This window comes from Aythya marila, assembly GCF_965140915.1.
Source record: "Aythya marila genome assembly, chromosome: 12".
In the NCBI taxonomy this organism is placed as follows: Eukaryota; Metazoa; Chordata; class Aves; order Anseriformes; family Anatidae; genus Aythya; species Aythya marila.
The window spans coordinates 20,192,849-20,220,293 of record NC_139053.1 but is presented as its reverse complement, the minus strand read 5'-3'; the positions used below and the strand labels follow the sequence as shown (position 1 = coordinate 20,220,293).

Genomic DNA, 27,445 nt, shown 5'->3' with positions numbered 1-27,445 from the left:
TGATGCCTGCTCCCACACCTCCCAGCTCCCCGGGGAAGCAGGGGAGGAAACGCTTCTCCGAGCACTTGAAGAATGGGATCTCATCTCCCCAGGGGACCTCGCTCTGCACTGAACACCCCAGAGCTGCTCTCAGACTGAGGTGCAGCGACAATTAGCAGGTATTTGGCACGGCAGCACCTAAAAAAGCTGAGCAAACTGGGAGTGAGCGAGCACGGGGCTCCTGGGTGCTGCAGGGAGATGGGAGGGCTGGAGCACGTGGGTGGGAGGCATCCAGCACTCTAATCAAGGGACGGGGAAAAAAAAAAAAAAACAACAAATTGAGGCGCAAAGAGCTCCAGCAAACTTTCAGCTAAGTAGATTATTGATCTTCGGGGCGTGCCAGGAGCCAGCTCTGCAAATTGCACCAGTCCCCTGCCGCGAGCTCGCGCAGTTACCGGATGGTGGGGCACAAAACGCTCCCCGCCTCGCCACCGCCACGTCCCCGGGGTCCTGTCTGCACCTGGCTGTGCAGGATGGCGACGTGCCCCAGGGGTGGCACGTAATGGCAAGCAGAGCTGTCCCAGTGCTTAACGGGAAAGGCGGCGTGAGCAGCTCGGAGCGGGTCTGTTGTGTGCTGCTGTCAGGAGGGAGCAGGAGGCTGAAACCTCAGCCCAACGCGAGCGGGGAAGGCGCTGACCTTGTGAGGCTCTCGCTACAGCTAAGCAAATAATTTCCTTGGCAAACGCAGGCGCTTGCAGGAAGAGGGGAGGGGGGGGGTTTCTGGCTCCTCGCAGCCCAGGCGAGGTGTGAACGCCTCGCAGATTGCCCTGACAATGTGCCTGACCCCGTCACCGAGATCAGCTCCTCGTCACCGAGATCAGCTCCTCGTCACCGAAATCAGCTCCTCACGGGAGCCGCAGGGATGCTGCGAAGAGACGGCTCAGAGCTCAGCTCTTGGCAAGGTGCTCAGCTCCTCACCGCATCCCGCAGGTACTCATGGCCCCACCACGCTCCTCGGGGATGGCCTGCCCCAGAGCATGGCCCCGTGTTCCCCCCCACGGCCAGGACCTGCTCGGTGCTGGCAGTTTCGTTATTATCTGGGCAGGAGGAGCACAGATGTGCACCGCGCTCCCTGTGTACGGAGAGAGGTCCCTGCCCTGAAAGTGGTGTAATTGAAGCAGACGGCAGGCGTTTATTGCGCCGGCCGGGCTGCTGGGAGGTGTTTATTTCCTACAGGGGAACCAGCAAGCCATTACGTGACATTTGGTAATTTTTCATATCGTCAGTACCAAACCACACAGAAATGCCCGGAGCAGGGACACAGCCACGGACACGCTTATTGCAGGGCTGTGTACGTCCAGCCCCGACCCTGCTGCCACCTTCCTTCTTCCACCAGGACTCTTCTTCCATGGCAAGTCCACACCGCAGCTCTCACAACCTCAACCACTGAGCTTTAAGCCTTGGAGCCCTCCTGCAGGGGAGGTATGACACGGTGTGAACTTCTTACACCATCACCCACCGCCCTTGCACCATTGCCCTCACCTCCCGCCCCGTGCAGGGAGCTGGAGCACTCTTTCAGATGCTGTTCACCTTCTCAGTAAGGACAACACTCATGAAGTACCACGGACATACTAAGCCATAAGAGGAATAAAAGAAGGAGAAAATTCAGAACAGCACCACTGAGCTCTTGGGATAACAGCAGGGCAAGCTCCGTTCCTGCTCCTCGGGGCTTCAAAGGCTGGGGAAGGGAACTTTTTGTGACACGAGGTGAAGCAGCAGAGAACACGGCTGAGCACTACCTGTGTGCCGTCTTCATCTCCCCGAGCATGGACGGTGTAGGAGCGACCACCACTCCTCAAAGTCTCGGTGGCAATGCACACCTCCACGCCGGGCAGCGGGGTCCCCACGGAACCTGCGAAGGCAACAGAACACGAGTGAAGCAGTGGACGGCCCCTGGGGAGCAAAAAGGATGCAAAAGAGCAGCTGCTCTTCTATCCATGGCATCTGCAGCCTGTGCTGGCACTAGAGAACTCCCTAGCAGGGGGTTACCCTTCAGGAAGGCTTCGATCACATCGTATGTCTGCATGCAAATGTCACGGCGCTGCAATCCTCCGTTTGGTCGCTGAGCAGGCAGTGCTGGAAATGCCTAGGAAAACAAACGTGTCTCCAGCCCTGAACAGTCTCTCTTGGCCAGCCTTTGAAGACATCAGCACAGCTTTGTGGCTCAGTAATGAAGCTGTCTTTAAAAAAATAAAAAAAAAGAGCACCGTGAAACCTACACAAAGATGAGAAAAGAAAGAACACAATGATTGCTACAGTGGCTCACTGCTTCCCTATAGCCTGGACCTGACAGAGAAGGCAAAGGCTTAACGGGGTAAGAATTGCAAGGGATTATCTCAGTTTTATGAGGCATCAATACACTGTATAGAAAACATCACAGGAAGAAAGCAGAGATCAAAGCCACCACATTCTTCCACTGGGTTCAATTCTCAAAGCCAGGGTATCTGACACGGTGGCACAAACAACTGCTATTAAGCTCCAAGACAGTACTGTGACCACAGGCTCCCAAACCTGCATCCTGCAGGGCTCTCCCTCTTGCTTTCATGTATGCTCTTCGTAGTAGGCATCTGAAGACCCACCCCAAGGGGCAGCTTTGTTCCTGCCACCTCTATGTGCCAGGGGGCTCCAGGCACAGCAGCAGCCAAGAGTCTTGGGCATCTGCTGGCTCAGCAGGTTTCACTCCGCATCTCCATGGCACAAGGTGGCTCTCGTGGCAAGATGAGGCTCGTGGCACTCATCCCTGTGAGCTCAGCCCCAGTGAGCATGCAAACCCTCACCGGGCACAGAGCATCAGCACCGAGCAACCTGTGGCTTGGGAGAGCTGGGCAGGTTAAACTGGGAAGTGTGCTTTTTATTTTGAAATGATCAATGTTTCCATCTGCTTTCTAACTCTGCTCATCAGGCAGCACGTTCAGCCCAACACAGCGTGGTTGGGATGTCCCTAGAGCAAGGTGAGCAGGACCTGGAGCCCGGCACTGCCTGCTCCTCGTTACCTGCATTTAAGGTGTTTGGGCTCAAGGGGCATTTTCCGTGTCCTGGTCTCGTTCTCCCATTCAGGCCCTGGAGGTCTGGTGTCTGACATCACGGTTTAGTGTTTGCTACATTGGTCAGTTGCCATGGAAATAGATGTGTCGTCGTAGCCCAGATTTATGGCATCCCTGCAGGATCAGCTAAGAGCAGATGGGCTATGAGGGAGTGAGATTTTATTGCAGCGAAACTACCCTAACAATTAGCAAATCTGGCAAGAAATAAACAGAAGCTACATGGCAGTTCCGTGATGTGTGTCTGTTCAGCTCGAGCTTGCCTTCAGCATTTGGGTCAGCTAACACGGACGGCCAGGTCCTTCCCCTGCCGTGAGACTCACTCAGGCTGCTCTAGCACAGCCAGACTCGCTGCCAAAAGTCCAAGACAGGCAACTGCAGCAGAGCAGGGAGGGAGAGTGGGCTACATTCTTCTCACCAGGAGTTAAGTGCCACCTGAGGTGCCGTGGAGAGGTATTTATGTGTTTTAAAGAGTCTGGTACCAGCCATGAGACTCCAGGACGACTCCAAGCGAGTTATAATTCATGGAAAACGAGCCAAATGTTTGCACGTCGAGCTTGCCAGAGCCACCTTCTAGAATTCTATGGGAACATTTTCTCCAGTGTGAAAAATACCTTGTGCTGACAGCCTCAAACCTAGCTGAAAGACGCGGCAAGGGACAGCAGGCAGACACGGCAAGTAAATGAAGTCAGGATTGCAAGTAAATGAAGTCAGGATTACAAGGCGCATGGAGGGGAGCAATAGCCAGCACAGTGAACTGCCACAGATTTGGCAGCTCTGGAAGCCTTCAGATCATGATCAGATAGATGCAGCATCCTTCTTCACTGTATGCAGCTATCCTCCTCAGTGCAGAAAGGTGATGGGCAGCACTGCTAAACCATCAGTGACCGCTGCTGGTCTTGGTCGTTGAGAATCAAACGTCAAAGATCAGCCAATGCTTTCAAACACATCTGAAGCCACAGAGAAGTCAACATATCCCCCATACAGCGCAGGGCTTTGGATCACATTTACTAGTACAGCTCCATCAATTCATTTCTTATTTGGCTAAAGTAAAACCAACATGTAAAATAAGCCCCTCGTGGGGAGCTGTTTCCTTATGTTCTGTCTGGAGAAGTCTTTTCGGTAGTTAGGAAAAATGACAAACTTGGAAATTGACATCTGTAAAGGCTGAAAATGCTCACAGCATTGACTAGAGCTACACGAGCCTGACAGTATTAATAAAAACTGTGCAAAGGCAACGACTAGAGCTCCTCAAGCCCTCTGACACGTTAAAACACACACCATGCTGATTCCAACAGGTCGGTGCTTGGCTGAGCGGGTCCCAAAGGCACAGCCCCAGAGCTCCTGTCTTTCTTGAGACCTGAATCAGAACGGGGTCAGAACTCAGCCCTGCCTTCCTTCTGTCAGCAGCCACAATCCGGGGGGGGGAACTAGGGAGAAATCCCTGCTTTCTCCTCTGGCTCCCTCCCCCTGCCCTTCCAGCTCCCTCCAATTTGCGCGCTGCCGAATGTTAAGAAATGCTGGCGGCGTGCCCACGGTGTCAGCTCAGCCAGCCTCCGCCGGGCTGCAGTCAGCAAGGAGTGACACTATTATTCTTCCACCGGTTCTCCTCTGTTTAAAAAAGTTGTCAGCTCTTCCCAGATAAATTTAATTGGCCCTGCGGTCTGTGTCCTTCGGTATCGGGGGACCTCGATGCTGTTATGTGCGGTGGTGTCCTGGGAGAATTGAAACAGGCCAACGATAAGGCACTCAACGATCTCACTGTCAACAATACACGGAGTCCCCGCTGTAGGAGCTATTAGCAGCCTCTGATCTAAACCTCCAATTAAAGTGGTGATTAGGCCCAGCGAGGCATTCTCTGTCCATGAATTATTCATCTCCCTTCACAGTAACAGCACCAGGGGGATTAGAATGAGAGCTGGTGAAAACAGAGGCATTTTAAGCAGGGTTTTAACCGTATACAAGCAAACATTTATCTTTCGAATCTTTCATCTTTTCTTCTTTTGGAAATTAAAGGCTCCCACCCTCCCCTGCTCCTTCAGATCCGTGCTCCGGTAGTGTCCCGTTGTCCCGTGGGGACGCGGGCGGGCGCTGAGGCCTCTGCCCATCCCCAGCCACACCGAGCGGGTGTAAGAGGGCAAGGGAGGCCCTGGACCTCTCCTTGGAGGCAGGAGCTCACGAAGGAGAGGAGCAGGACCATGAGAAGACATGAAGAAGAGATCACTTCTGCTCCGAGTGTGAGGATCTTTACCCCGAGACCTGCCTCTGCAGGCCGGGGTGGGTCACTGCTGGGACAGGCACTTGGAGCACAGCCACGTTAACTGCTTGGGCTGCCCGGTGACAGGCAGTGTCATCGTTCTGAGACAAATTTCTGAGCTGTCCACAGTCATCCCCGTCAATTTAATTATCTACTTGCTGGCCCCTTCAGCATGGTTTAAGGCACTGAGGGCTGCTGAGGCCCAGCCTCCACCACGGTGAGCTGCTGGCGGAGAGGGGCGGCCACCAGGCTGCTGCAAACAAGAAGTCCTCTGCTGCTTAGCCACATTTATGGCATTATTTTTTTTTTTAAATAAAGCTTTGGGCAGCGCATGGGGCTGCGGTCAGCCACTGGCTAGCACCTTTCCTATAACACTCAGTGCTGTCTGAGGTCTTTTTTGCAGTAAGCTCACTGTTTCTCCTGCTCCAGGTGCTGTCCCCAGCCGACTGCTGTATTTCTCAGCTGAGTCGTTCACACTGGGTACTCTGCTGTACCTGGTGACCTTACATCCTAGTCTCTAATGGGGTACTATATCAAAAGCTTTTCACAGCTCTGGTAAATTATGCCTCAGCTTCACCCATCTGCTTCCCAACTGACGATTCCTGAAATAAATTAATCAAGCCTATTCAATTATAGCCCTCTGCCTGTAAGGTCTCTGGCTGATCCACACCTTTGTCAGATTCTTCCCTCTCCCTTCTGAAGGAAGGGCAACCTTTATACCCAGCCCCTCTGCTCACAGCTCTATCAGGTTATTTGTCCCTAAGTCCCCTGCAGACCCCAGTACTGCCAGAAACTACGCACTGGCTTTGCTTGGGAGCACATGGACCCAGCTCCAGAATAAAGAATTTCCTGCCCTTCCTTCATTTCTGACTTGCCACCTTCAGTCTTATTTGCTTTCTTCCTTTGTCTCCTGGGAAATGTATTGAGCCTCTACTCATTGCCCCTACTAAAGATAAAGAAAAAGCAAACATCACCAGGCTGTGGGGACGTTTGAATGATCTCAAACCACACCATGACCCTGCAGCATGGGGTCACAAAGCTCATGCCTGTAGGAATTGAATTTTACCTGTCTGCTGCCTTCTCCAGCCTGCAGCAAGCACTGGCTGGGCTGGGGTGGGAGCGTTACAGTCACTCTGCAGAAGTTAACTACAGTTCATATTTCATGCTGCCCTCAAACTGTTCTCAGGTTCAGAGCCAGTGCTGGGGGAAGCTGTGGCTTCTCCTCTCCCTGTGCAATCCCTTCAGGGGCACAGGTGCCACAAGCAGTCAGGACAGGAGTGCTGTGGGAAGCCACAAGGCACAGGACAGGCCCCCCGGGTAACAACAGTCCCCTGAGAGACCAAAACGATGCATATGGTGCCATGCGTGTGCAGACAGCATGTGGGGAGGAGAAGGTGGCATAGTGGTGGGCTGGGTTGCTTGGCAGACAGATGGCCACGGTTTTAACCAAAGGGAGGGTGGGGGCATTTTATATTTTTAATGTTTTAGATCAATTTATTTCTAGGTTACATAAAACTACAGATATTGAGGAGTCACCAAGTGTAGCTAGGAGAAGAGAGGGAAGACAAGGAGAGAACAGAGCCAGGGTGTACAACGAGGTGTGACAATTTCTAATTCTTGAAGAGTTAAGGCACTTGCACTAAAATAAGAGTGAGCAGACATCCTATTTTAAATGTTCAGTACTGATTGGTAGGACATGAGCTGCTCTGTGGAGAACCCTGTGTCAACACCCCACACAGATACAACTTCATAAAGCAGAAGCTGCAGACGCAGACCCATCACCGTGCTTGAACTCACGAAGACTTTGGAAATCGTAAAGCATCCAATATGGACCCTGCTTCTAGAACAGACCTAGCCTGGCTGGTTGGGCCAACTTCCACCACTGTGAGCTCTGCACGCACAGCTTTGCCAAGGCACCATGGGCAGTAATCCCAGGGAAAGCTGCCAGCTGCTTCCCACACACTCGTGGCCTCTCCTGGCTTCCCAATGCCAGCTCCTCTACCAGCACCATTGTTCATACCATAGCCCACTCCTGAATTATGGTAAATGGTGAATAATTCACAGCAAAACACCTCTGAACTGAGTCACCCTCTTGAGACTCCTACCTGGGACACGGACTCCATGCAAAGGGTTAGAAAGCGCCATCCCAATCTCCGTCATCCCATACCTCTCCAGCAGCGTGTGCCCAGTGATGCTCTTCCACTTCTCCAGGACAGGCACAGGCAGGGCTGCAGAGCCTGATACCATCAACCTGCACAAGAAACACCACATAAGAAAGCATCCAAGATGACCTCTGCTCCAGGGAATTTGCATTTGAACACAAGGCTACATGAAGAACACTCCTACATAAAACCTTAAGACACAAGTTCCCAAAGCCTTTAACCAGTACCAAAGATATCCCCACATACAGAAGATTCTCTGTCTGATATGGATTTTAAATTTAGATGGGACTGACTCCTAAAAGAGATGCTGCAGCACAAGCTTGGTTTGTGGGATGAAGTCCTTAATTTTGTGTTACATAGGGTGACACATATAGTAAGCATGCAGACCCCTTCTGGCTTTATCATGCATGAGTGGCTCATAATTAAATAATGTCACCCCCGTTCTTGTCAGGGAGACACTAAAGCACTCCAACCTGCCTGGAAGTGCAGAGAGGTAAAGCCAAAGAGAAAATTTGCAGATCCCCTGCAGCCCCTGCCTGGTGCAGAGCTGAGAGGTGGAGGTGGTGCAGAGGGGCAGCGCTCACCTACCTGATGTTCTCCTGGCAAAAGGCACGCACAAAGTCCTGGACCTGTGGCTGAGAGAAATGCTTGTCGTAATACTCTATCAGCTTTGCATAGATGGTGGGCACTGCCATGAAGACGTTGACACGGGGAGCTTGGGTGCTTAGGAACTTCTTCCAAACCTAGAAAGGAAGCAAAGACATATAAAAAATGTACCTCGATATCAAATGCAGAGGGAAGTGATGGTCAGCACTGTCAGCACCAACTCCTCAGCGCCTTTGAAGAGGTTCACAAGCAGGGGCTCTGCAAGCAATCCACTGCACCCCATTATGGTGCAAATGGAAATGAAATACAGGAATGAACAGATTTGTCCACAGCAAAGCCACCCCAGGCTGGTCAGAAACAGCCAAACCTCTGACCCAGGGTGCTGCCGAGGGATTCTGGCAAGTACAAACGTCTGTGCCAGGCACCTTACCCACATCCAGAACAAAAGGAACCATTCCCAAAAGGGAGCGTCCCTGTAGGACCAGTTCTCCAGCTACAGCTCCCGCTAACCTGCAGGAACCATAAACTGGGTCAAATTCCAGGAGCCAGCTCTGCTGGAGAGGAATGAAGAACCAGTGACCCCTGGCCCCTGCGCTGGCTGAGCAGCTCCACCTGGGAGCAGTCAGCAGCAGGGAGCGGGCATAAATATTGCAATCAGGCCTATTTCTTCCACACACCGTCGCTCTTCCCCCTAGGTAAGCTCTCCCCAGGACAGGAACGCTGCAAAGCCATCAATAAATAAAAGGCTACGGCCCGCTCAGCCTCGGTGCTGGCTGCCTCCTTCCCTTCTCCCTGCTCCTGCCCTGCTGGTGACAAATGTATTTCCTAACCGCTCCTGACACCGCGGCCGCCTCTCTCCTCCCTCCCGGCGCACGCTCAGCTGCACACAGGCACGTGCGGCGGTGGAAAAAAGCCTGAATTGATTGAAGGTGAACAAGTGCTTCTCCTTCATGCTGTCACCCTGGCTGCTGGTGCGCTCTGCCCCTTTCCCCTCCGTCCTGCTCGCTCGGGCTCCATTTCATCGCTTTCTACTCCACCGCGCCGGCGCCTCCTCTCCCCGCGCGCCCTCTCTCCCCGTCGTCTCTCACTTGGCTGCTTCAGAACAATCAGCTCCTGTGGAAACCCGCCAGCACCACGGTGTTATTCTTAATACAGCAGGACACGTCCAACAAAGGCACCATCCCACCCAAGAGGGGAGCGCCTGCTGCCTCCCAGCCCAGCCAGCCCCTGACGGGACCAAATGGCACGGGTTGGGAACCCGCCAGGCACAAAGGGCCATGTCCTAAGGGCACCTCCAGCCCCTGCCAGAGTCCCAGGAGCTGGGACACAAGTGGTGTAAGCCCCGCTTGGCATCAGGGAAAGCAGAAGAGGATGCAATTTGCCCAGGTTGATGGGGTGACATGCCCAGAGGGGAACATCGCACTCCCTGTTGGAGACGCATTGCCGCAGCCGTGCCCTGACACTGCAGTGCTCCCGAGCTGGGAGCTGTGGGCTCTTCAGTGCAGAGCACCATGGGCTGTGGTCCTGAGCTCCAGCAGCAAGGCCTGCTCCTTTTCTTGCTCTGGGAACCCACAGGGATGGTGCCAGGCAGTGCGTTTCAGAGCATGAGAGCAGCTGAGAGTGACCGGTGCTGGCAGTGGGCTTGAAAATACCCCACCTCCCCAAAACATCCCCTAAAGCAAGGCAGAACAGGCAAAGTTGCATTTAGAAGGATCCAACGCCTGCTATATTCCTTCCAGCCTCTTTCCCCAAAGATGTTTTTCTCTTCAATCCCCCTGGTATTTCTCCCATCTGAGGCAGCAGCACGGACAAGGACATCTCCAAAGCGGGGATCTGAACCCAGGGACCCACTCCGCTCCCCCTGGTGGTCCCGAGAGCCTTGCCTCGGGCAGGGAGAGACAGGTGATGGCAAGCAGGGATCAGGACCGTGCCAAAGGGAGACAGACACTTGGGGCTGTTCGATCCTCACCGTGTGATTTGCCTTCAGAAGCTCAGAGCAGCTGTGGGGAGAGCGGGCAGACTTCCAGGCTGCCTGGCCACGCAGCAGAATTATTTTCGCATGCGTTTGGATTTAAAAAAAAACAAAACCACACACAAAAACATCACTCCAAAATACGGCAGACCTCTCCTGCACCCCAGAACTCCCTGTCCTCGCACATCTGCTCAGCTCCTGCCCCAGATAAAATCCTCTGTAGGCCCCCCCAGCGATGGGAGCAGCTCCTTCTGTGTCAGTCCGGCTCGCCCCAGCAACAGCCCCTTCCTGAGGATAAGCAGCTGCCTTTGGATTCGTGCCACCAGCCACTGCTGGGGCGATCTGCTGACAGCCAAACATCTCCACCTGTTCTGCTGCTGCTCAGCCAAATCTGGATCCCAAGCATGTGTTTTAACGGCACTAATCACCACGCCGCGGTACAAAGCTGGCACTCCCGAGCCCTCCGCAGACCCAGAGGCGTCCAGAGGGCTTGTCGCTGCCCAGCCAGCTGAAACAGCTATTTCTGTTTTATAACTATAACTTCACGGTTTAAGGGAAGGATCTGGGAAAGCCTCGTTACCTGGGACTAATCAATCAAGCCTGGGACTTGGACGGCCTCCAGCGAGAGGCCAGCTCTGCCCTCCCCGCACGCGGCACCCTCCGATGCTGTCAGGTCTGGAGCAGCACGCTCCATCTCTCCCTCTCCGTTACCCTACGTGTCACTGTCACCACATCCATTACCTGTGGATGGGATATTGGCAGCCCATCGCTCCGTTTTATTTTGCTCACCTGATACTCTCTGCTCAGAAATGCCAGCTCCAGCTGGACGCCCACCAGCCTGGGACCGGGCACAGCTCAGCGGGGTTGGGACCGGGGCTGCAGCTTGGCAGAGTCCTCTGGGCTAATGCTGAGCCTTCAAAACCATCAGGAGAGCCCGATGTGCAAGGGAAGCACCAGCCTTCAGATGGAGGATGTTCAGGAGATGGTGCGGAGCAGACCAGAACTCTTTTTATAGTTAAAAAGGGCGATAAAACAAAATGTTTCTCACTGCAAGAAAGGGAATAGCTCTCTATCAGCAATAACAGGAGCAGAAGCCCAAGGCAGGCACACAGCACTGTTGCCTCACAGGTCAGGGCTGCCCGAGCCAGCAAAGAAGCAGAGGACCTTCTGTTCCCAAGAGCCTCCTGACATTCCTGATTTTCCTCCCCTCCCACTGCACAAAAGCATATCTGGGCGATTCCATGGGCTGGCCAGCGGGATTTTGCCATCAGTAAGTGAAAAAAAAAAAAAAAAAAAGAGAGAGAAAATGACACCAGCGGGTACAAAACAATCCCAGGGAGGCGAAGCTGCAAGATTTTCCCACGTATTTCTTACAGCACGCAGATGGCACGATGGTGAGTGAGGCCGGAGGAGCAGGCAAGCTGCTGCTCCAAGAGATTGCCCTTCCCTACAGCAGCCTCCCAAACCTGCATCCAGATCTGCCAGCACCACCTGAAGGAAGAGATGCAAACAGGGTAGAAAAGGAAGAAAATATTTTTTTCTTCCTTCACGGAGCCCTTGCCTTCAGAGGGAAATGTGCAAGCACAAACTAGCCAGAAACACCAAATCTGTCAGTACCTGGGCACCTTCTAATGGTGGCAACGACCATAAAACGTGCTAAATCCAGCCAGACTTTGCCTGGTACAGGGCTCCAGAAGCAGCTGGCAGAGATTCACACAAAAATGCCTAAAAGCTGCAAAGAAAGTGACTATCAGCATGGATTTTCCCATCAACCCCAAGCAGATATCAGACAACGCGTGCCGCTACCTCTATTGACACATACAGCAGCTCCCCTTCTATAAAATTACGGTATCATTTTCGGTTGTTATCGGATTTTTTTTTAAACCTTTTCAGGAGTAACAATATCCCTAATGCAAGGTTCAATCGTCCCTTTGCTTCCCTCTTGAGCTGGGAGCTGGCTCTGTGCTCCGCATCGATCCGTGCCGCGCCAGCCCACAGCCACATCCACGGGACCCTGGCCCTAATACCGGGGGCACAGAGCTCCCCCCCGAGCCTGCAGGGGCACGGGGAAGGGAAAGCAGGGCTGCACACCCCCATCCGACACCGCTTTCCCCCGAGTGGAGGGCAGGCAGATGCAGCAGAAGCCCGGAGAGCAGCGGTGGGAGCTCTGCCTTCTCCCCGCCGCCACCACCCAGGCTGCGCAGGAGCAAGGTGCAGAACGGGAAACGTTCCTCTCTTCAAAGGGAAATTGGGCCCTCGGTGGCTTCAGCTCCTGTTTGTTATAACCCCGAACTGTTTGCGCTCCGCATGACTCTGGTTTTAATCATTTATTCATCAGCGTGGCTTGATGGCCCCTCTGCATTCCAGTCTGAAGCTTTTAAACCCTCGCTACGCTGTAGGCATACTGAGAGGAGCAAGTGCTTTCCCTGGGACCCGGGAATATAAGTAAATATGACAGGCTCTGGTTCCATTTTTTTTTATTTTTCCCCACACACATCAAAAGACATTACTCCGTAACAGATGCTGAGGACAGACGGCAGATCTGGGGAGACGTGAAGAAAAACTATAACTTTTTAAAGCCAGGTCTGCGCGAAGCGATCAAACGTAATCCGTTCACCAGTGACCCGCTCCTCCCTCCACCTACTCCTCTTTGAGTCTGCAATAAAATTACTCCTCTGAAGCCTCCGATTAATGGATGAAAAGACAATTGCCTTCCTCCAGCTGAAGCAGGAGGGAAAGCACAACCCCCAGCGCCCCGAGAGCACCACCTTTTCCGTGCTTGGTTACTGGAGACGGGCGTCCTGTGCTCGGATTTTTTTTGCCTTGATTTTAAAAATAGACTCAGGAGGGCTGATGCTTGCAGAAGTGACAGATCCGGGGGAGAGGCTCGGTGCTGTGCTGTGTGCTTCTCCCTGCAGGCGACGGTGACTGCCGTGCTCAGGATGTCCCCGCGCAGCCCAGAGAGGCTTCCCCTAATCTGGTTGGCACGGATAGCAGCAGCTAGAGGGGCAGCACCCTGCTCACAGCTGTACCAGCCCGCTGGGCTTCAGGAGGAAGTCTGCAGGTGTCCGAGACAGGGCGTAACCCTACAGTGCTCCAGTGACCCCGCACACAACGCAAAGCCTCAGGGCATCGGGGCTGCAGCACCCTCCCACTGCGTGCAGGAGCTGCCACACGTGAACGCAGCCCCAAACCGAATTCACAGGAAAGATGCACGATTTTGATGGCTTTGCGTGTGCCAGCGAAAAGCAGGACAGGATTTTCAGAGGGCTCGTTCCTTGGAGGCACCTTAAGTCAGACGTGCCGTGGTGCTGGCACCGAACCAACAGCCCCTCTTGGAACTGCAGGGTGAGAAATCTGCATCCCGGCACGTTTACCAGACCAGTGGCTGCGGGGCACAGCCACGGTTGTCATCCTGCAGGAGGCACATTGCAGCTCAGAACCTGCCCAGCAGAGCCCAACGGGCAGCCCACACCACCACGAGGTCACGCAGAGTTGAGGTTTGTAGAAGCTCACTGGAGTATGCTTTTTTTTTTTTTTTTTCCGTCGTGGTTTTGAAGATTTTTATTCCACCCCTACGCCGAAGACTGAAAAGAGCCACCAGGAGCTGAACTCGTGCTCAGCACAAATTCCTCCGAGGCTGACTCAGAGGTGGCCCGAGGCAAAGACAAAAAGTTTCTGTTGTCCAAACCTGGGATGGATCCTGCAGAGAAGCAGCTGCAGGATCTGGGGGGAGATAATCTGGGGAAGGGGTGCTCTGGTGCCTGCCGGGTGCAAACCCTGAGTGCAGAGAGGTCTCCAAGGAAGAGTGTGTGATCAGGGGCCTCCTCTGCTGCCCAGTGGGCAGCAGGCTCGTGGAGAGCCCATTCCTTCAGCACAGACATCAGTAACCTCCCTCCTCCTCTGGCCACCAGTTCAGACACACACAGAAATACCAGTGCCTTTAAATTTTCTAGCCCTGCACAACACAAACGGGGCAGGCCTTTGAAAGTGGGAAACGCCGGCTGCCTGCAAACGGCACGGTGCAGCTGGAGGAGTAAATTCAGCCTGGAAGCCAGTTCTGACGGGAGGGAGGACCGTTTAGGGCCGCTCAGGCTGCAGCCCTGGCTTCAAAGCGCGTTTCTGCCCTCCCGGTTCTCACGCTTTGCCGAAAACAAAAATAACATCAGAGCTGCCTCTGCCCCACACAGCTGCTGGGAGGAACGAGCTCTCAGAAGCCGCTCTCCTGCCTGCTGCCAGTCCACGTGCCCACGGCAGCAGAGATGTGGCCGTGCTCTGTGATTTTGGGTGATTTTGGGGTCGGGGCTGCCCTTTCTGAGCAGCAGACATGCTCCAGGAGCACCGGGTGCTGCTCCCATGGCCCCAGGGGGCACCCAGCAGAGGCACGCTGCAGCCCGAGCAGCACCAGAGGACTTGTGCACCACGTATGAGACTGTTGGAAATTAAGGGTCCATTTACAAGCCCGTTATTAATAAATGATTAATAGATGCCGCCGTATTTTTTAATAACTTACAATAAAAAGATGCTGCAAAAAGCTTAAGCAAGACAGTCCTAACAGATGGTGCTATAAAGTGAATTATAACATGTACAGTAGCTGGTGCAAAGTAATGGATGTCCTCATTTAATAAAAAGAATCTGATTTTATGCAGCAACTTTCACGCTTGAGGCATCTCAATACGCTTTAATGAGCCCTCGTGGCCTCGGCAATAGCTCGCATGCAGCCTTGGACATCAGGTGCTGTTTTAGCACGAGAGCGGCTGTTGGTCAGGACTCGGGGGTTATTCTGCAGTCTTGCTTTTTAACCTTTCCTTGGACGGCTCCCAAAAGCAGCCGGGACTGCCTGAAAGATGCCACCTCCTAACACTGCGCTGCAGGGGACGACAAACAAGCCTCGGTCCGGGGCTCGCAACGCCTTCCAACTGAGAAAAAAAAAAAAGAGCGCTGTTACCGCCACCGAAACCAGACTGGCATCTGTATCTGCCTATAAGGCACGCCACAAATTATGTAATTTAATAAACACTGTAATAATAAAGTATTTATTTTGTATAATGAAGTGTTAGTGATTAGAAACCAAACACACATTGGGCATGCTGCTGCGGTTTCTCTTGAACCCATGCCAGTATCACTCAAGGCTAAATATGTCTGCAGCAGGTTGAGAGTAAGTTCCTAGCCTTGTTTTGATCAGCCTGTCAAGTGTTTTAGCTGCCATTCGGGTTTCTTTATATCACACTATAATTGGCTGCTTTCTCAAGGTGCAACGAAGAGAAAAAGCACACAGCAAAACTCGGGCTCCTTTTGCAAAATCCTCCACTGAAACTCCGCTGCCTTTCTGAAAGCTGATTTCGGCAGCAAAGGGCATTTTGTAAACAGCTGGTGGAAATAGACTGCAACTGAAAGGCAGCTTGCATTAAACTCCACAAGAAAGCCTTATTTACCCTCGTGTGCTTTCTTTGTAGTGCCGATCAAACCACTTTCGGCTCCCAGGGGAGGCCCTCGGAAAAAAAATAAAGGGAATAAAAAAAAATAGAAAAGCAAGTGACGTCCTTCAGAGCCCGGACGCACCCGAGAGCCCTCGGCACGCTGCGGCGGGGGCGCTTACCCTGCGCCCTCCCTGCCCAAGTTCATCCCCCAGGGCCAGCCGGGCTCCCTCCAGCTCTGTCCTCGCTCGCCCTTGGCTGTGGGTCCGGCGGAGATGCTTTGATCAGAGGCAGCTCGCAGGCATCCCGCTCCCCATCAGGCACCTGAACCCATCCTTCAACGTCAGCTCATTGATTCGCGGATGTCAGGGAGAGAGCAGAGAAAAACACAAGGGGTGGAAGGGACAATCCATCACCGGTGGCACAGGACGTGGAGAAACGCGCCCTCCAGAGGGCTTGGCTTTGCTTCCAGGCTATCGGCACGCTCCTCCGCCACCACACCAGCTGCCTCCGAGCATCGCCGGGGGTGGACAAGGCTCTGAGCCCTGGGTTTGGAGGGGCACACACACCTCCCTGCTGCACCCCGGGCTGCGAGCACGGGCAGGGCTTCTTGGGCTGACACCCTAAAGATGAAGGAAGGTAAATGTGGCGGTGATTATCGAACAGAGTGCACTGGCTGGGGCTGCCAGGAGACCTTGCTGCCCTCCTCTGCAACAGCATCCTACCCAAAAAAAGCATAAATGCAGGGCTGCCCCTCAGGGATCCTGGGGCTGCTCCCCTCAGAAGGGCCGCTGCTCAGCCAGCGGTGGGGTTTTCAGGTGTCAGGGCCATCTTGCAGCGAGAAGGGAAGCATGCCTTTTCTGTGGTTGCTTCTCTGAGAGGCAGAAATAAGCAACCAAGAATCACGTGGCCCTGCAGCCGCTCAGATCAGAGCCTGGGCTCGCTGTAGAGCAGCATCAAAGGCTTTGGAGTGTATCCTTCACACTTGCACTTTGTCCCTTTGGCGTGACAAGGCTGCCTGGCACACGAATAAACGTGAACAGGTAAAGCAGCCTGTTGAGTCACAAAGCACGGGATCTTCTCGCTTTTCCAAGCAGTTCTGTACCAACAAAGGCTTCCTTTCTTCTACGAGGTGGCACCAGCACCCAAAAACCCAACTGCTCACCTGTGACACCACTCAGCTCGGAGCAAACTCCAGCATCTCTCACCACCACCAGCACCAGGAGACACAGCGCCAGATCCCAGGGGCCAGCAGCTGTAAAAGCTGTTCTCCTTCGCTGTCGGCTGCTCTGTTTCCAGTCCCACTTCATCCTCTCTTTAGCTCAGCTATTTGCCGCCGTGGGCAAGGAACAGAAGGGAAGCAGAGCACCAAGCCTGGAGTTTCCTGCCTCAGCTGGAGAACATTCAGTGCAGCACAGGCGTGCTTATACGTAAGGTTTCCCTCCTGCCACCTTTCCTTCAAAGCTGCAAGCAGCTCTCAATTTGCAAACTCACACTTCTATTGCCGTGCCTAAATTGACAGATCTGTTAACACTTGTACCTCTGTAGATGAAGAGCAACATTTCTATGTTGACAAGTATTAGTATTTCTCTTACCTGGGCTGCAAGAAATTCTAAAGCCCGCGTGCTGTCATGTAAAGTAATACAAACATCGAGGACAGAAGATTGGAATGGAAAACGCAAGCTACTAAAAATGAAATATCCAACAAACAGCATAGCTCCAGGCAGCACGGTGCCAACACGCAAGGGAAAAATCCAATATTTCCACCTTTCTTCTCGGTGCTAGAAAATTAACAAGCCCTATTCCAGGTGCTGATGCTCTTAGCGGGTGTCTGGAAGAGCCCCCCCCACGACCCAAGACCCCCAGCACATCGAGGACGGGCAGCGCAGCGTTACCATGACGTATGTCACACTCAGACAACTTGTAACCTCCAAAGAGCGCGTTTACCCCAGACCGAGCATCCAACTGAAAGTGTTTTTTAACAGTTTGTGAACCGCACGCAGCCGGTAGCTAAAGAGGCTGGAATTGTTTAGGAACTTATCTCCAAAGTTGCTCTAATTACAATGCATGGGGTCTTGCTGCTGAATCTCAAAGACAACACAATCCCTCCAGGCTTACCATCTGTGCGCTGAATTCGGGTAACATGATGCATGTCGCTCCCACCCAGAGAGGACAGAGCAGCTTATTGATCACCCCGTGGACATGATGTAAAGGCAGCACGTGCAGAATCACATCCTCCTTCTTCCACTCCCATTTTTCAACCAGCCCCGTGGTCTGCAGAAGAAGACATACAAGGCAGCGTCAGGGCAGGACAGCCTCTCCCAGCCACGATCCCCTGTGTGCAGCTGGTGGCAGAAACCCCAGAACAAGGCTTAGGCACAGAGATTTATTCGTTAGGGTCAGCAGGAGCAAAATTACCACCACAAACAGAACACCAAAGGAACAGCTTCTGCATCTTTTTGTTATATGTGTTAATTTACATCGATGGCCTCCCTTGCTGCTGAGGAAGATAAGTTGTAAATGCTCCAGTAGGACCCACAAAATTATTAGCCTGCTGCTGCACAGCCAAGGATGGCAGAAACATTAACCCAAAACCTAAGTTTTCCAGAAGGCACCTGACATGGTTTGGACACTGATGACGTTGCTCTTCTAGCATGTGTAAGGGATAACTAGTGGGAGCAGGAAATCAGTGTCTCAAAGAGAAGATAGGCTCCGTGTTAGTAAAATAATAATAAATCAAATGTCTAGATAATTATCCCTTCATAACATGGCATTTTAAAGTGTTAGGCCTCACGCTTCTGGGTAGAACAACGTCCTTCAGAGCCCAACATCAGCAACTGGAGAGCTTATTTCCAGCTCTCTAAAAATAAAAAAAGCATTCAAAGGGTGGAATTCAGCCGTGCCATTCACAGCCCTCTCCCACAGGGCAGGGAGCAGGTTTCAGCCTCTCCGCGAGGCAGCACAAAAGACGGCTCTCGCTTCGGCTGCCTCCCAGATGATCAGCATATTTGTGAGGGAAGGGATTCTTCGCCCAATATAGCCGAGTGCTGCCTCTATCCATCAAGGCTCTCCCACCACGCCCGGCGCTGCAGTATCTGCATCCGGAACGGCGCGAGCTCGAGGACGTGTCCGTGAGGCCCGGTGTATTCCCTGCCCTTTTTCCCTAATGGCATGAGCCTCTCTGTTGCAGGCAGTGATAACAAACTGGTGAGGCAGTCAGCAGGCTCGTTCAAACTTTTAATTCCTCTTGGCTTGGAGAGCTAATGGATTTTTTTTGCCTTGGGGATATATAGCTAAATAATGCACAGACTTCACGCGGTACGGTGCTGGGCTGGGCTAAGTTATACCCCAATTATGGGCAAAGATACTTTCCTAGTCACAGGGAAGAAAAGAAAATTGCAAAGAAAGCAGTCCTTCTACAACAGGTCTCACCCCTTCTGCTTTCCAGGAAAGGAGGGAGACCTGCCCCTGGCACAGCACGAGGGTCAGAGCCTCAGGCACCAAGCTGGGTGTGCTCGCACAAAAAGCATTAAGGATTTTGAAGACACAGCCCCTGTGCAGAAATTAGGTCACACTCGGGTGTTTTGTGCCTCACAGCCCCAAATCACCTGTGAGGGCCAAGGCCTCTGCAACTCAGCGTGAGCATTGCAGAGAGAAAGCAGCACTCACCACGGCCTGCATGTTCTCATGGGTGCTGAGGACCCCTTTCGGTCTTCCCGTGGTCCCACTTGTGTAGATTATCATGGCTCCCCTGTCTTTCCAGGAGGCACAGGACGCCAAGGGCACGTCTTCCACCGCTGCGTGACTTGCAGACCCATCGCCACCAGCCTTAGGAAGTGGCAGAAGTGGGACTCCCAGCTTCTCTGCACTGGGGCCTATTTTCCCCACGTATTCCTCTGCTGCGATGACGAGCGCGCTCTGCGAGTCCTGGATCACGTACTCCAGCTCCTGCACGGGGTGCTTCTTGTAAAGGGGCACGGCTATGCCTCCGCTCATCCAGGAAGCCCACTGAGCAACCACGTACGAGGCATCATTGGGGCACAGAAACGAGATCCTCTCCTCCTCCAAGTCTCTGCTGGAGCACCCCAGGACCCGACAGATCTCCTGCGACAGGCGCAGGCTCTGGCGGAAGAGGTCCGTGTAAGTGTGCTCACCGTGTTGGTCAACGATGGCGATTTTATCACCAAAAGTCAAAGCCCTAGTGAAGATGGGGGCAGTGTCACAGCTGCTGGCTGCCCGTGAGGTTCGTAGCCCCCGGTGGGGACAGGCAGCCCCCTTCTGCCCACGCAGCCACCACCGGCACCGCTGCAAGTCACGGCCGAGGCGTCGGACGGGCCAGCTCGCCGGGGGGAAGAGCAGGGAGCCCAGCATCCTGCCAGCAGCGCTTGTTTTGAAGTGATCCTGCAGAAAGCAATTATAGGAACAGATAAGTCTGAGCAGCAATTACCCAGGGGTTCATTCCCACCGAGGAAAAGTGGCAGCCTTCATTTGAATAATACCCACTGTATTATTAATGCTTCTGCTTCAGCCTGCTGGATCCCCAGCGTGCTAGGCCCTGCCCAGATGGAGCAGGAGGCAGAGCCCCGTCCCTCCACAGCCTCCACATCCCCAAGAAACACTTTAACTTAAATTATGAAGCAGTTTTCATCAATCAGTAATATCAGAACACTGAATAATGGCTACTTGAGGTGCCGTCCTAACTCGATTTCACCAACATTTAAGGAAATTAAATTACAGGATTAATCAGCTCTCAATTTGCACTTTTCATTGTTTTTAGTAAACCAATGCCCGGCTCAAGTGCAGCAGCACAGAGCCAGAGACAAAATCCAAACCTCCTAAATTCTAGCAAGTGGAAACTTGCTGCCCTCAATTCACACCGAGGAACAGGCGAGCGCTCGAGCCCTGAGACCTGACAGCTCATCCATCACAAACGCCGCTTCAGCTCGGGAGCTTTCTTACCCAACAGTCCAACCAAGAGGTTAAATTCACGGGCAGCAGGAGCCCTCGCCACACAGCTGGTGTTCCCAGCAAGCAGCAGCTGCAGGTTTGTCACCGCACTGCTCACCGTGCAAGACTTGTGGCATTTGGAGCCGGGCTGAGCATCGGGACATGCTCAGCCACGGCACCAGCTCCAGCCAGAGCTCGACCCAGGCACCCAGCCTGGCCTCTGAGCCACAGCAAGATTTATCAATGGTGAAAATCCCCAAAAGTTAACTGGAGGGAGAACCGGTGCTGTTAGAGGCTGATCTTTATTAGAGGCCTTCCTTACAGGAAGATCAGGGGCTGGCACAAGCGCTGTGCGTCCTGCCTTTGTGCAGAGGCATCGATCTGCTCATGAGAGATGGTGTAACCAGGGAGAAGCGCTCGAAACCTGCTCTTCACCTCTCTTTTCACCATCCCCTCCCTTTCCAAGGGAAAAGTCTGCAATAGCATCAAGTTATTGAGCGACAGAGGGCTGAGGAGCTGCCTCAGAAGAATCTCAAATACCCTCTGCACAGGGCCTGGAGCTCACCCAGAGCAAGCAGAATAATTCGTTTTAGCTAACACATCTTCACCGTACAGAGACTGTCACCACCACCAGCAGGGGAGCAGAGAAGGGGAAAAGCAGGGCCGGAGCAGAGGTTTTACTTCGTTGTTTGTCCAGTGGCTACAATTAAACTCCACCACTGAAGTACATCTCAAGAGGTGCTACGAGGAAATAGCCAAGGACGACAGCTTCTCCTTCCACGAACGCCCTGGTGACAGTACGTGGTGTTTCCTTGGTGCTACCAGTCGTGACTTGATTTTCATAAAATTTTGATAAATATCTGTTAGGGAAATGGCTCGACTCGAACAGCCTCCCAGCTCAGCTTCCCACCATGGGGAGGAGCTGAAACAAAAAGGATTCAGAGAGCCGGCAGCTCCTCAGGGAAGAGCTGGGAGCAGCTTTGCTGAGCTCAGGCTGCTCGGATGCCTCCGCTGACAGCAACAAGTGTTGGCTTGTGCAGAGACGTAGCCGTGAGACCCGCAGACTCTCCCATCCACGTTCAGAGCATTTCTCCCATCGGAAACTGCTCTGCACGTATTTTCTTTTGCATATCAACCTCAATTTCTGCTTCTGCAAAAGAAACTTGTGATTTACTGCGGAAACGTGGGGGGAAAAGCTTTAAACCCAGAGGGTGTTAACCGTGTGTACTCATGACTTGTACCACCAGGATGGAAAAAAACAAAAAGGTCATGACAAAGCTAGCATGACATCTTTCCATTTCTCTGCAGAGACTAAAATATAAAATAGAGAACACGGCCTGAAACCTCAACCGAGTCACCTCCACCCAAGCTGTGCCCAGGGCCGGCTCGCTGGTGAGACGTTCACGTCCCGGACGTTTAAGAGGGGCACTAATGGGAAGTGACCGAGTGCCAGGACCGCGCCGTGCTCCAGGCCAGCGCAGCTAAGTGCACTTGGCACACTCGCTTTTCCTCGCCAGGCTCCAGAGCAGGTGTTAGCTGCTGCTGCTTCAGAACGGCGGCTTCCAAAAATTGCATTATCCCTGTTCCACCGCAGCGCCAGTCCAGATTTAATGGAACAATAAATGGCAGCGCCTTCAGCCGGGCCTGGGCATTTAGGGGCTTCGCAGAAGTGGTGCTGACTGCGAGTGTGTGCACAGCGACAGGCGCTCAGGATGGCACGAGGAAAGTCGCACTGGGCCTTCTTCCTTCACTCTGCTCAGCAATAATCAGCAGCACAAACGTTCCCTGGCTGTGAATACATGAATTAGGTGCCTGCCACGGATGGCAGAGGATGGCTGTAGCACAGCAGACGGGCGTTTGCTGCCCTAAAGAAGTCGGCTCAGCCCCAATCCCTCTGGGGTGAGGGCAGGGTGGGGAGCTCACGGCACCGTGCAGCCGCTGCTGGGAGCTGTGCTGGTCTCCAGGCTCTGTAGGTGGCAGGGCTGGGAATAAAACCCCAAACCCTGCATCTCCTCCGGGAGGGGAGCACATTACACCTCCTGCACCCCGATGACGACCTCTTCCAGCACTCTGGGAGAACCCCCCCACCTAGCCCCACGGTCCTCCAAGAGCAGAAAGGGGGGGGAATGAAATCCCACCGCACACAGCCAGGACCAGCACAGGGCCCGGCCTCACCCCACGGGAAGCCCTGAGCTGCGGGCAGGGATGGGGGCGGTCGTGACCGTGCCATTAACGCCCCGCCACCGGCAACGCTGTGCCCGCAGCCACTTCCCGGTGCGCCCCCGCCTGCAGGCCCCAACCAGGCCCGGGCCCTGTGCTGCAGAGCGGGGCCGTGCCATACCGGGCCATACTGGGCCATACTGGGCTGTACTGGGCCATACTGGGCTGTCCCCCCGTCCCCCCGCAGCCCCTGCGAGGCCTCACCTGGAGGCTGCGGCCCCGCGCCCCGGGGGAGCGGTCCGGTAACGAACGGGCGCCGGCGGAAACACCGCGCCGCAACCCGCTCGTTCCGCACTTCAAACGTTCCCCCCTCCTCCCGCCCCGCACCCGTTTTATGGCGATTTGACCCCAAAACATCCCCGGGGGGGTGTCACAGCGGGGCTCTAACAGCACCGCGTCACCCGGTGCTATCAGCACGGGGTGCGTGATGTCATGGCGGGGCCGTGACGTTGCGGCCTGCAGGCGCCATTTTGCGCAGGCCGCGCGAGGGCCGGGGCTGGGGAGCAGGAGCGGGGCTGGGGTGTGGGGTGGCGTCGGCGGGGGCCCTGCAGCTCCCCCCCGGGGCCTTCCCCTGCGCCACGGGGCCGTAGCGGGCAGCGGGGCCGACCCCCGCCCACCCCCAGGTGTGTTTCCACCCGGGGGCCGCAGCGGAAGCCGGGCTCCCAGTGCTCGGCTCCTCATCACCACACCAGTCGTCACCACACCACCAGTTGTCACCACACCAGTTGTCACCACACCAGTCACTCCTTTTTGCACAGCCCCTTCCCCGCTGCACGGCTCCCTCCTCGCCGTGCGGCCCCCTGCCCGCTGCGTAGCCCCGGCCCCGCTGCACGGAGCCATCCCCACTGCACGGCTCGCTCCACGCTGCGTGGCTCCACGTCACGCAGCTCCTGAGGGAAAAATCCCTGCCTATTGCACAGCTCCCCATTGCAGGTCACCTTCCCCAGTGCACTGCTCCCCGTTGCATGGCTCCCCAGTGCACGTTTCCCTATTGCACGGCTCCATAGTGCGCAGTTCCGCATCGCACAGCTCCCCATCGCACGGTTCCGCATTGCACGGCTCTGCTTTGCACATCTCTTATTCCATTGTGCAGCTCTGCCTTGCACAGCTCCTCGTTGCACGGCCCCACATTGCACAGCTCCCCATGGCACAGCTCCCCACGGCACAGCTCCCTTCCCATTGCACGGCTCCACATTGCACAGCTCCACGTTGCACAGCTCCCCATCGCACAGCTCCCTTCCCATTGCACAGCTCCGTGTTGCACGGCTCCACGTTGCACATCTCCCCATCTCGCAGCCCCCCCTGTGCAGCGATGCTGCTGGGGGGCCCCAGTCATCTTCCCCCCCCGGAGGGCTCACAGCCACCATGCCCACGTGCCGCCCTGCAGCTGCACCCGCTCCCCACCACCCTGGCCCTGCCGCCTTGCCTTCATTCTCCTTTCTGTACTCACCATCTGTCACTGCCTTCCCTCGGTCCCCAGCCACCGCACGCTGCAGGGATTAACCCCCCTGACCCAGGGGAACAAAGGGGGGGCTCTGATGGCACCGGGGTGCTGCTGGCCCCAACATCCCCGCGATGGCACGGACAGGGTGCACAGCACGGGGACAGACCTGTGGCAGCCGTGGGGATGTGCACGGGGCAGGACATTCCTCTGCCCCTCTGGTTTGTGCAGGGACCCCCGATCCGGGGCGGGGGGACACGGCCAGCTGCCCACACGCACACCAGATGTCCACCCCACGCCACCCTCTGCCGCTCCGTCCCCCGGCACCTGCTGGCCACCAGCCATCTGGACCCCCAAGTCCCTGGGGATGATGCTCAGCGCTGTCCACCCACCTCCACCCCCACTGGGGGCCCCGTGGGATGTGTGGGGATTTTCAGGGACCGGCCGTGTCCCCACGCAGCTCCGTGTCCCCAGGCAGGCGTCCCCGAGGCCACCACAGTTCTCCCCACCCTCCCCGCGGTGGCTGGGGCTGAGCCGCGCACCCCGCGCCAGCGGGAGCATCCTCCCCATCGCATTAAGCAGCTTGCTGATTAATTATGGATCCAGCAGAAAGCTTTTATTACATTAGAGTTTACTTGTGGCAACATCCGTATTTATTAAAAAAAAAAAAAAAGGAAGAAAAAAAAAAAGGAACGTAATTACTAATGTGGTGTAAACAGCACTATTTTACGGGGACGTTAATGCCTGGGGGGAGCTCTGCGGGCGGTGCTGGCTCCAGCCCGGTGCCCTGTGGTGGGGACGGGGACACGGGGGCACAGGGGGCTGCCACCGCAGTGGTGCTGGGGGTGAGGACGAGCTGCCCAAGCTAAAATATGGAGAGGAGGGGGTCAGACACACATCCCACCTCGCTGGGATGCCCTGTGGCCACGGGCACCGTGTCCCCAACCCGCGGGGGGATGCCCACGAGTGCCAGAGGGGCTCCCTGGGGACGGGAGCAGCGCGGAGCCACTCGGCGTGAAGTGCAGCCGTAAGTGCCTCCCGCGTCACGTGGAGAGGATAAGTGCAAAATGGCCCTATTATGATAATTGTGCGAAATTATGATTGATGGAGATTAGCTGCTTATTTGAGGAAATGGCAGGCGCACGTGTGGCGTGGCCGGGCTGCAGGGTGGGAGCCGGGCCCGGCAGGCACCGGTGATGGGGACACGGGGAGGGGGGCGCAGGGACGGCCCCTGGGGCTCTGCCTGTGGGATGCCCCAGCCCCACCATCCCAGAGCTGCTGTGTCTGTGTCCGGTGGTTCTCACCACCTCATTAAATACATCCCCAATTAGAGGGAGAACCCGTTCAATGGGGATGGCACGCGGGAGCTGTGCTGCGGGGCTGTGCTGGGGGGATCTGCAAGAGCAGAGGGCAGTGGGGCAGTCCCAGCACCTCCATGGCCCCCAGTATACAGGAGCTCCCAGTAAAGGTGGCACTCAATAAATGTTATTTTCCATGAAGCCAACCAGGGAGCTGTGCTGGTGCTGGGCTCCCAGCCCGTCCCTGCCCGGGTGTCCCCGAGCGCGCCCCTCGGCCTCGCGTGCTGAAGCCACGCTCCCACTTGAGCCTCATCTCTCTTCAAAACTACACCAAGATTAGGAATTTAGGGAAGAAAATCAAAAGCAGAGAGGCGTGGAGGGCTGCAGTGCCATCACCTGCCCTGCTGAAGGCCGGGCTGTCCATCCCAGCTGGGGCACAGCTCGGTGCCAACCGGGGAGCGGCGTGGGGACTCCACATCACACCAGGCCGCGGTGGCCGTGCAGGAAGGCAAACGGCCAAGGGGACCCCAAAGCTGCCCACCCCTCGGCGCCGAGTCCCTCCTCCGCTCTCCCCTTCCCAATTTCCCGGGCCCCCCTCTCACGGCAGGCGGATGCTGGGTAAGAGGTGTGTCTGCAGGATCCATGCTCGCCACGCAGCATCGCCGTGCCGGGGCTGCCGGCATCGCCTCCCGCTCCTCGGGAAGGGCTCACCCGCACGGGATGGGGATGCGGGTGGGGACACGGGGACAGACGGGGCCCAGCCTCCCCATGAGAGGCAGCAGGGCCGCAGCAGGGCCCCCTCACCCTCCACCAAGCGACGAGGACGTGGCAAAAGGAAGGGTCGCCAGCGGGTCCCCCATGGCCGGTGATGGCGGCGCCGCCAGATCCTTTCTCTGCCTTTTTTTTTTTTTTCCCCTTTTCATCCCCCCCTCGTTTGGCTTTTGGCAGTGGTGCTGGGGAAGGCTGGCGAGCGGCAGCAGCCCCCCGCCGCCCCGGCCCCGTGCCAGGGCGGGTGATGGCAGAGGGGCTCCGCTCAGCTGCGGGAACGGCCCCGCGCCGCGCTCGCTGCCAATTTCCCTGCGAGCTGGCACCGCAGGCGGCTCCGGAGGCAGCGGCGCAGAGGCTGGGGATGGATTGTGAAAGGGAGCGAGGAGGAAAGGAAAAAAAAAAAAAAAAAAAAAAAAAATGGACACATGCCATCGCTGGAGCGGCGAAGCTGCCAAAATGCCAGCAGGCAGCGTGGGGCCGAAACCCGCCGGAGGGGAGAGGAGGGTCTGAAGCCCGTCCCGGCGCGGGTGGCAGTGCATGGAGGACGGGCAGAACGGCGGAGGCGCCGCGTGGCCGGGGCAGGACAGGTGTTGGACGGTGAAGCTGGCGAGGAAAAAGGTATTTGCCTTCATTTTAAAGACTGCTTGGTGCATGCGTGAGGGGCTGGGGTGCCGTGAGGGCTGCCCGCGGCCTCGCCGCCCGTCCCGCGGCGCTGCCTGCACCGTGTGCCTCCCGGTGCCTACGGAGGCAGGCGAGGGGCCCCGGGTGCCGGGGGATGGCTGCAGGATTTGTCGTCCCCTGGCCGTGCAGGCGGGGAAGCTGCCCAGGGGCCGGGGCTGCGGCTTTGTCTGGTCGGGCTTTGTCTGCCGGGATGGAGGCGGCAGGGCTGGGACACGCGAGGGGCTGGCTGGATCCTGCCTGGCCGGGAGCAGGGCACGACAGGAGGCAGGCGGCTTTCCCTGAGACGTTTGGGAAGGGGGAGCAGGGCGGTGAGACCCCCTCGGCCCCGAGAAATGCAGCCCGAAGGGTCTCCGGCACCCAGCGAAGCTCTGGGCATCGCGGAGGCAGCGAGTCGGAGCCGGCTGCTGGGAGCAGGGCAGCACGTGCCCCAGCAGCGCGTCCGCTGTCCTGTGGGAGCTGTCCCCAGTTCCCAAACTGGGAGCAGGCTCAGGAGGGAACTGGAGAGCAGAGCTATGAGCCCTGGCAGAGCAGAGCTGTGGGGATGAGGCTGAGGTCCCCAGCCCAAAGGGGACAGTGGCCAGGGCACTGCCCTCACC

General features: G+C 55.6%; 1 protein-coding gene across 1 annotated transcript in view; it reads right to left on the bottom strand.

The window, feature by feature from the left end:
* Positions 1-22,898, bottom strand: part of ACSF3 (acyl-CoA synthetase family member 3) — a 56,721-nt gene extending 33,823 nt beyond the window's left edge. The window contains exons 1-6 of the mRNA XM_082769840.1: positions 22,866-22,898; positions 19,164-19,895; positions 17,613-17,768; positions 8,088-8,242; positions 7,443-7,588; positions 1,779-1,891 (exon numbers count right to left, since the gene is read on the bottom strand). Coding sequence (XP_082625966.1) covers positions 1,779-1,891; positions 7,443-7,588; positions 8,088-8,242; positions 17,613-17,768; positions 19,164-19,865 — 1,272 coding nt within the window. The 5' untranslated portion in view covers positions 19,866-19,895; positions 22,866-22,898. The remainder of the gene's footprint in view (positions 1-1,778; positions 1,892-7,442; positions 7,589-8,087; positions 8,243-17,612; positions 17,769-19,163; positions 19,896-22,865) is intronic.
* Between the last annotated feature and the right edge of the window lie 4,547 nt (positions 22,899-27,445).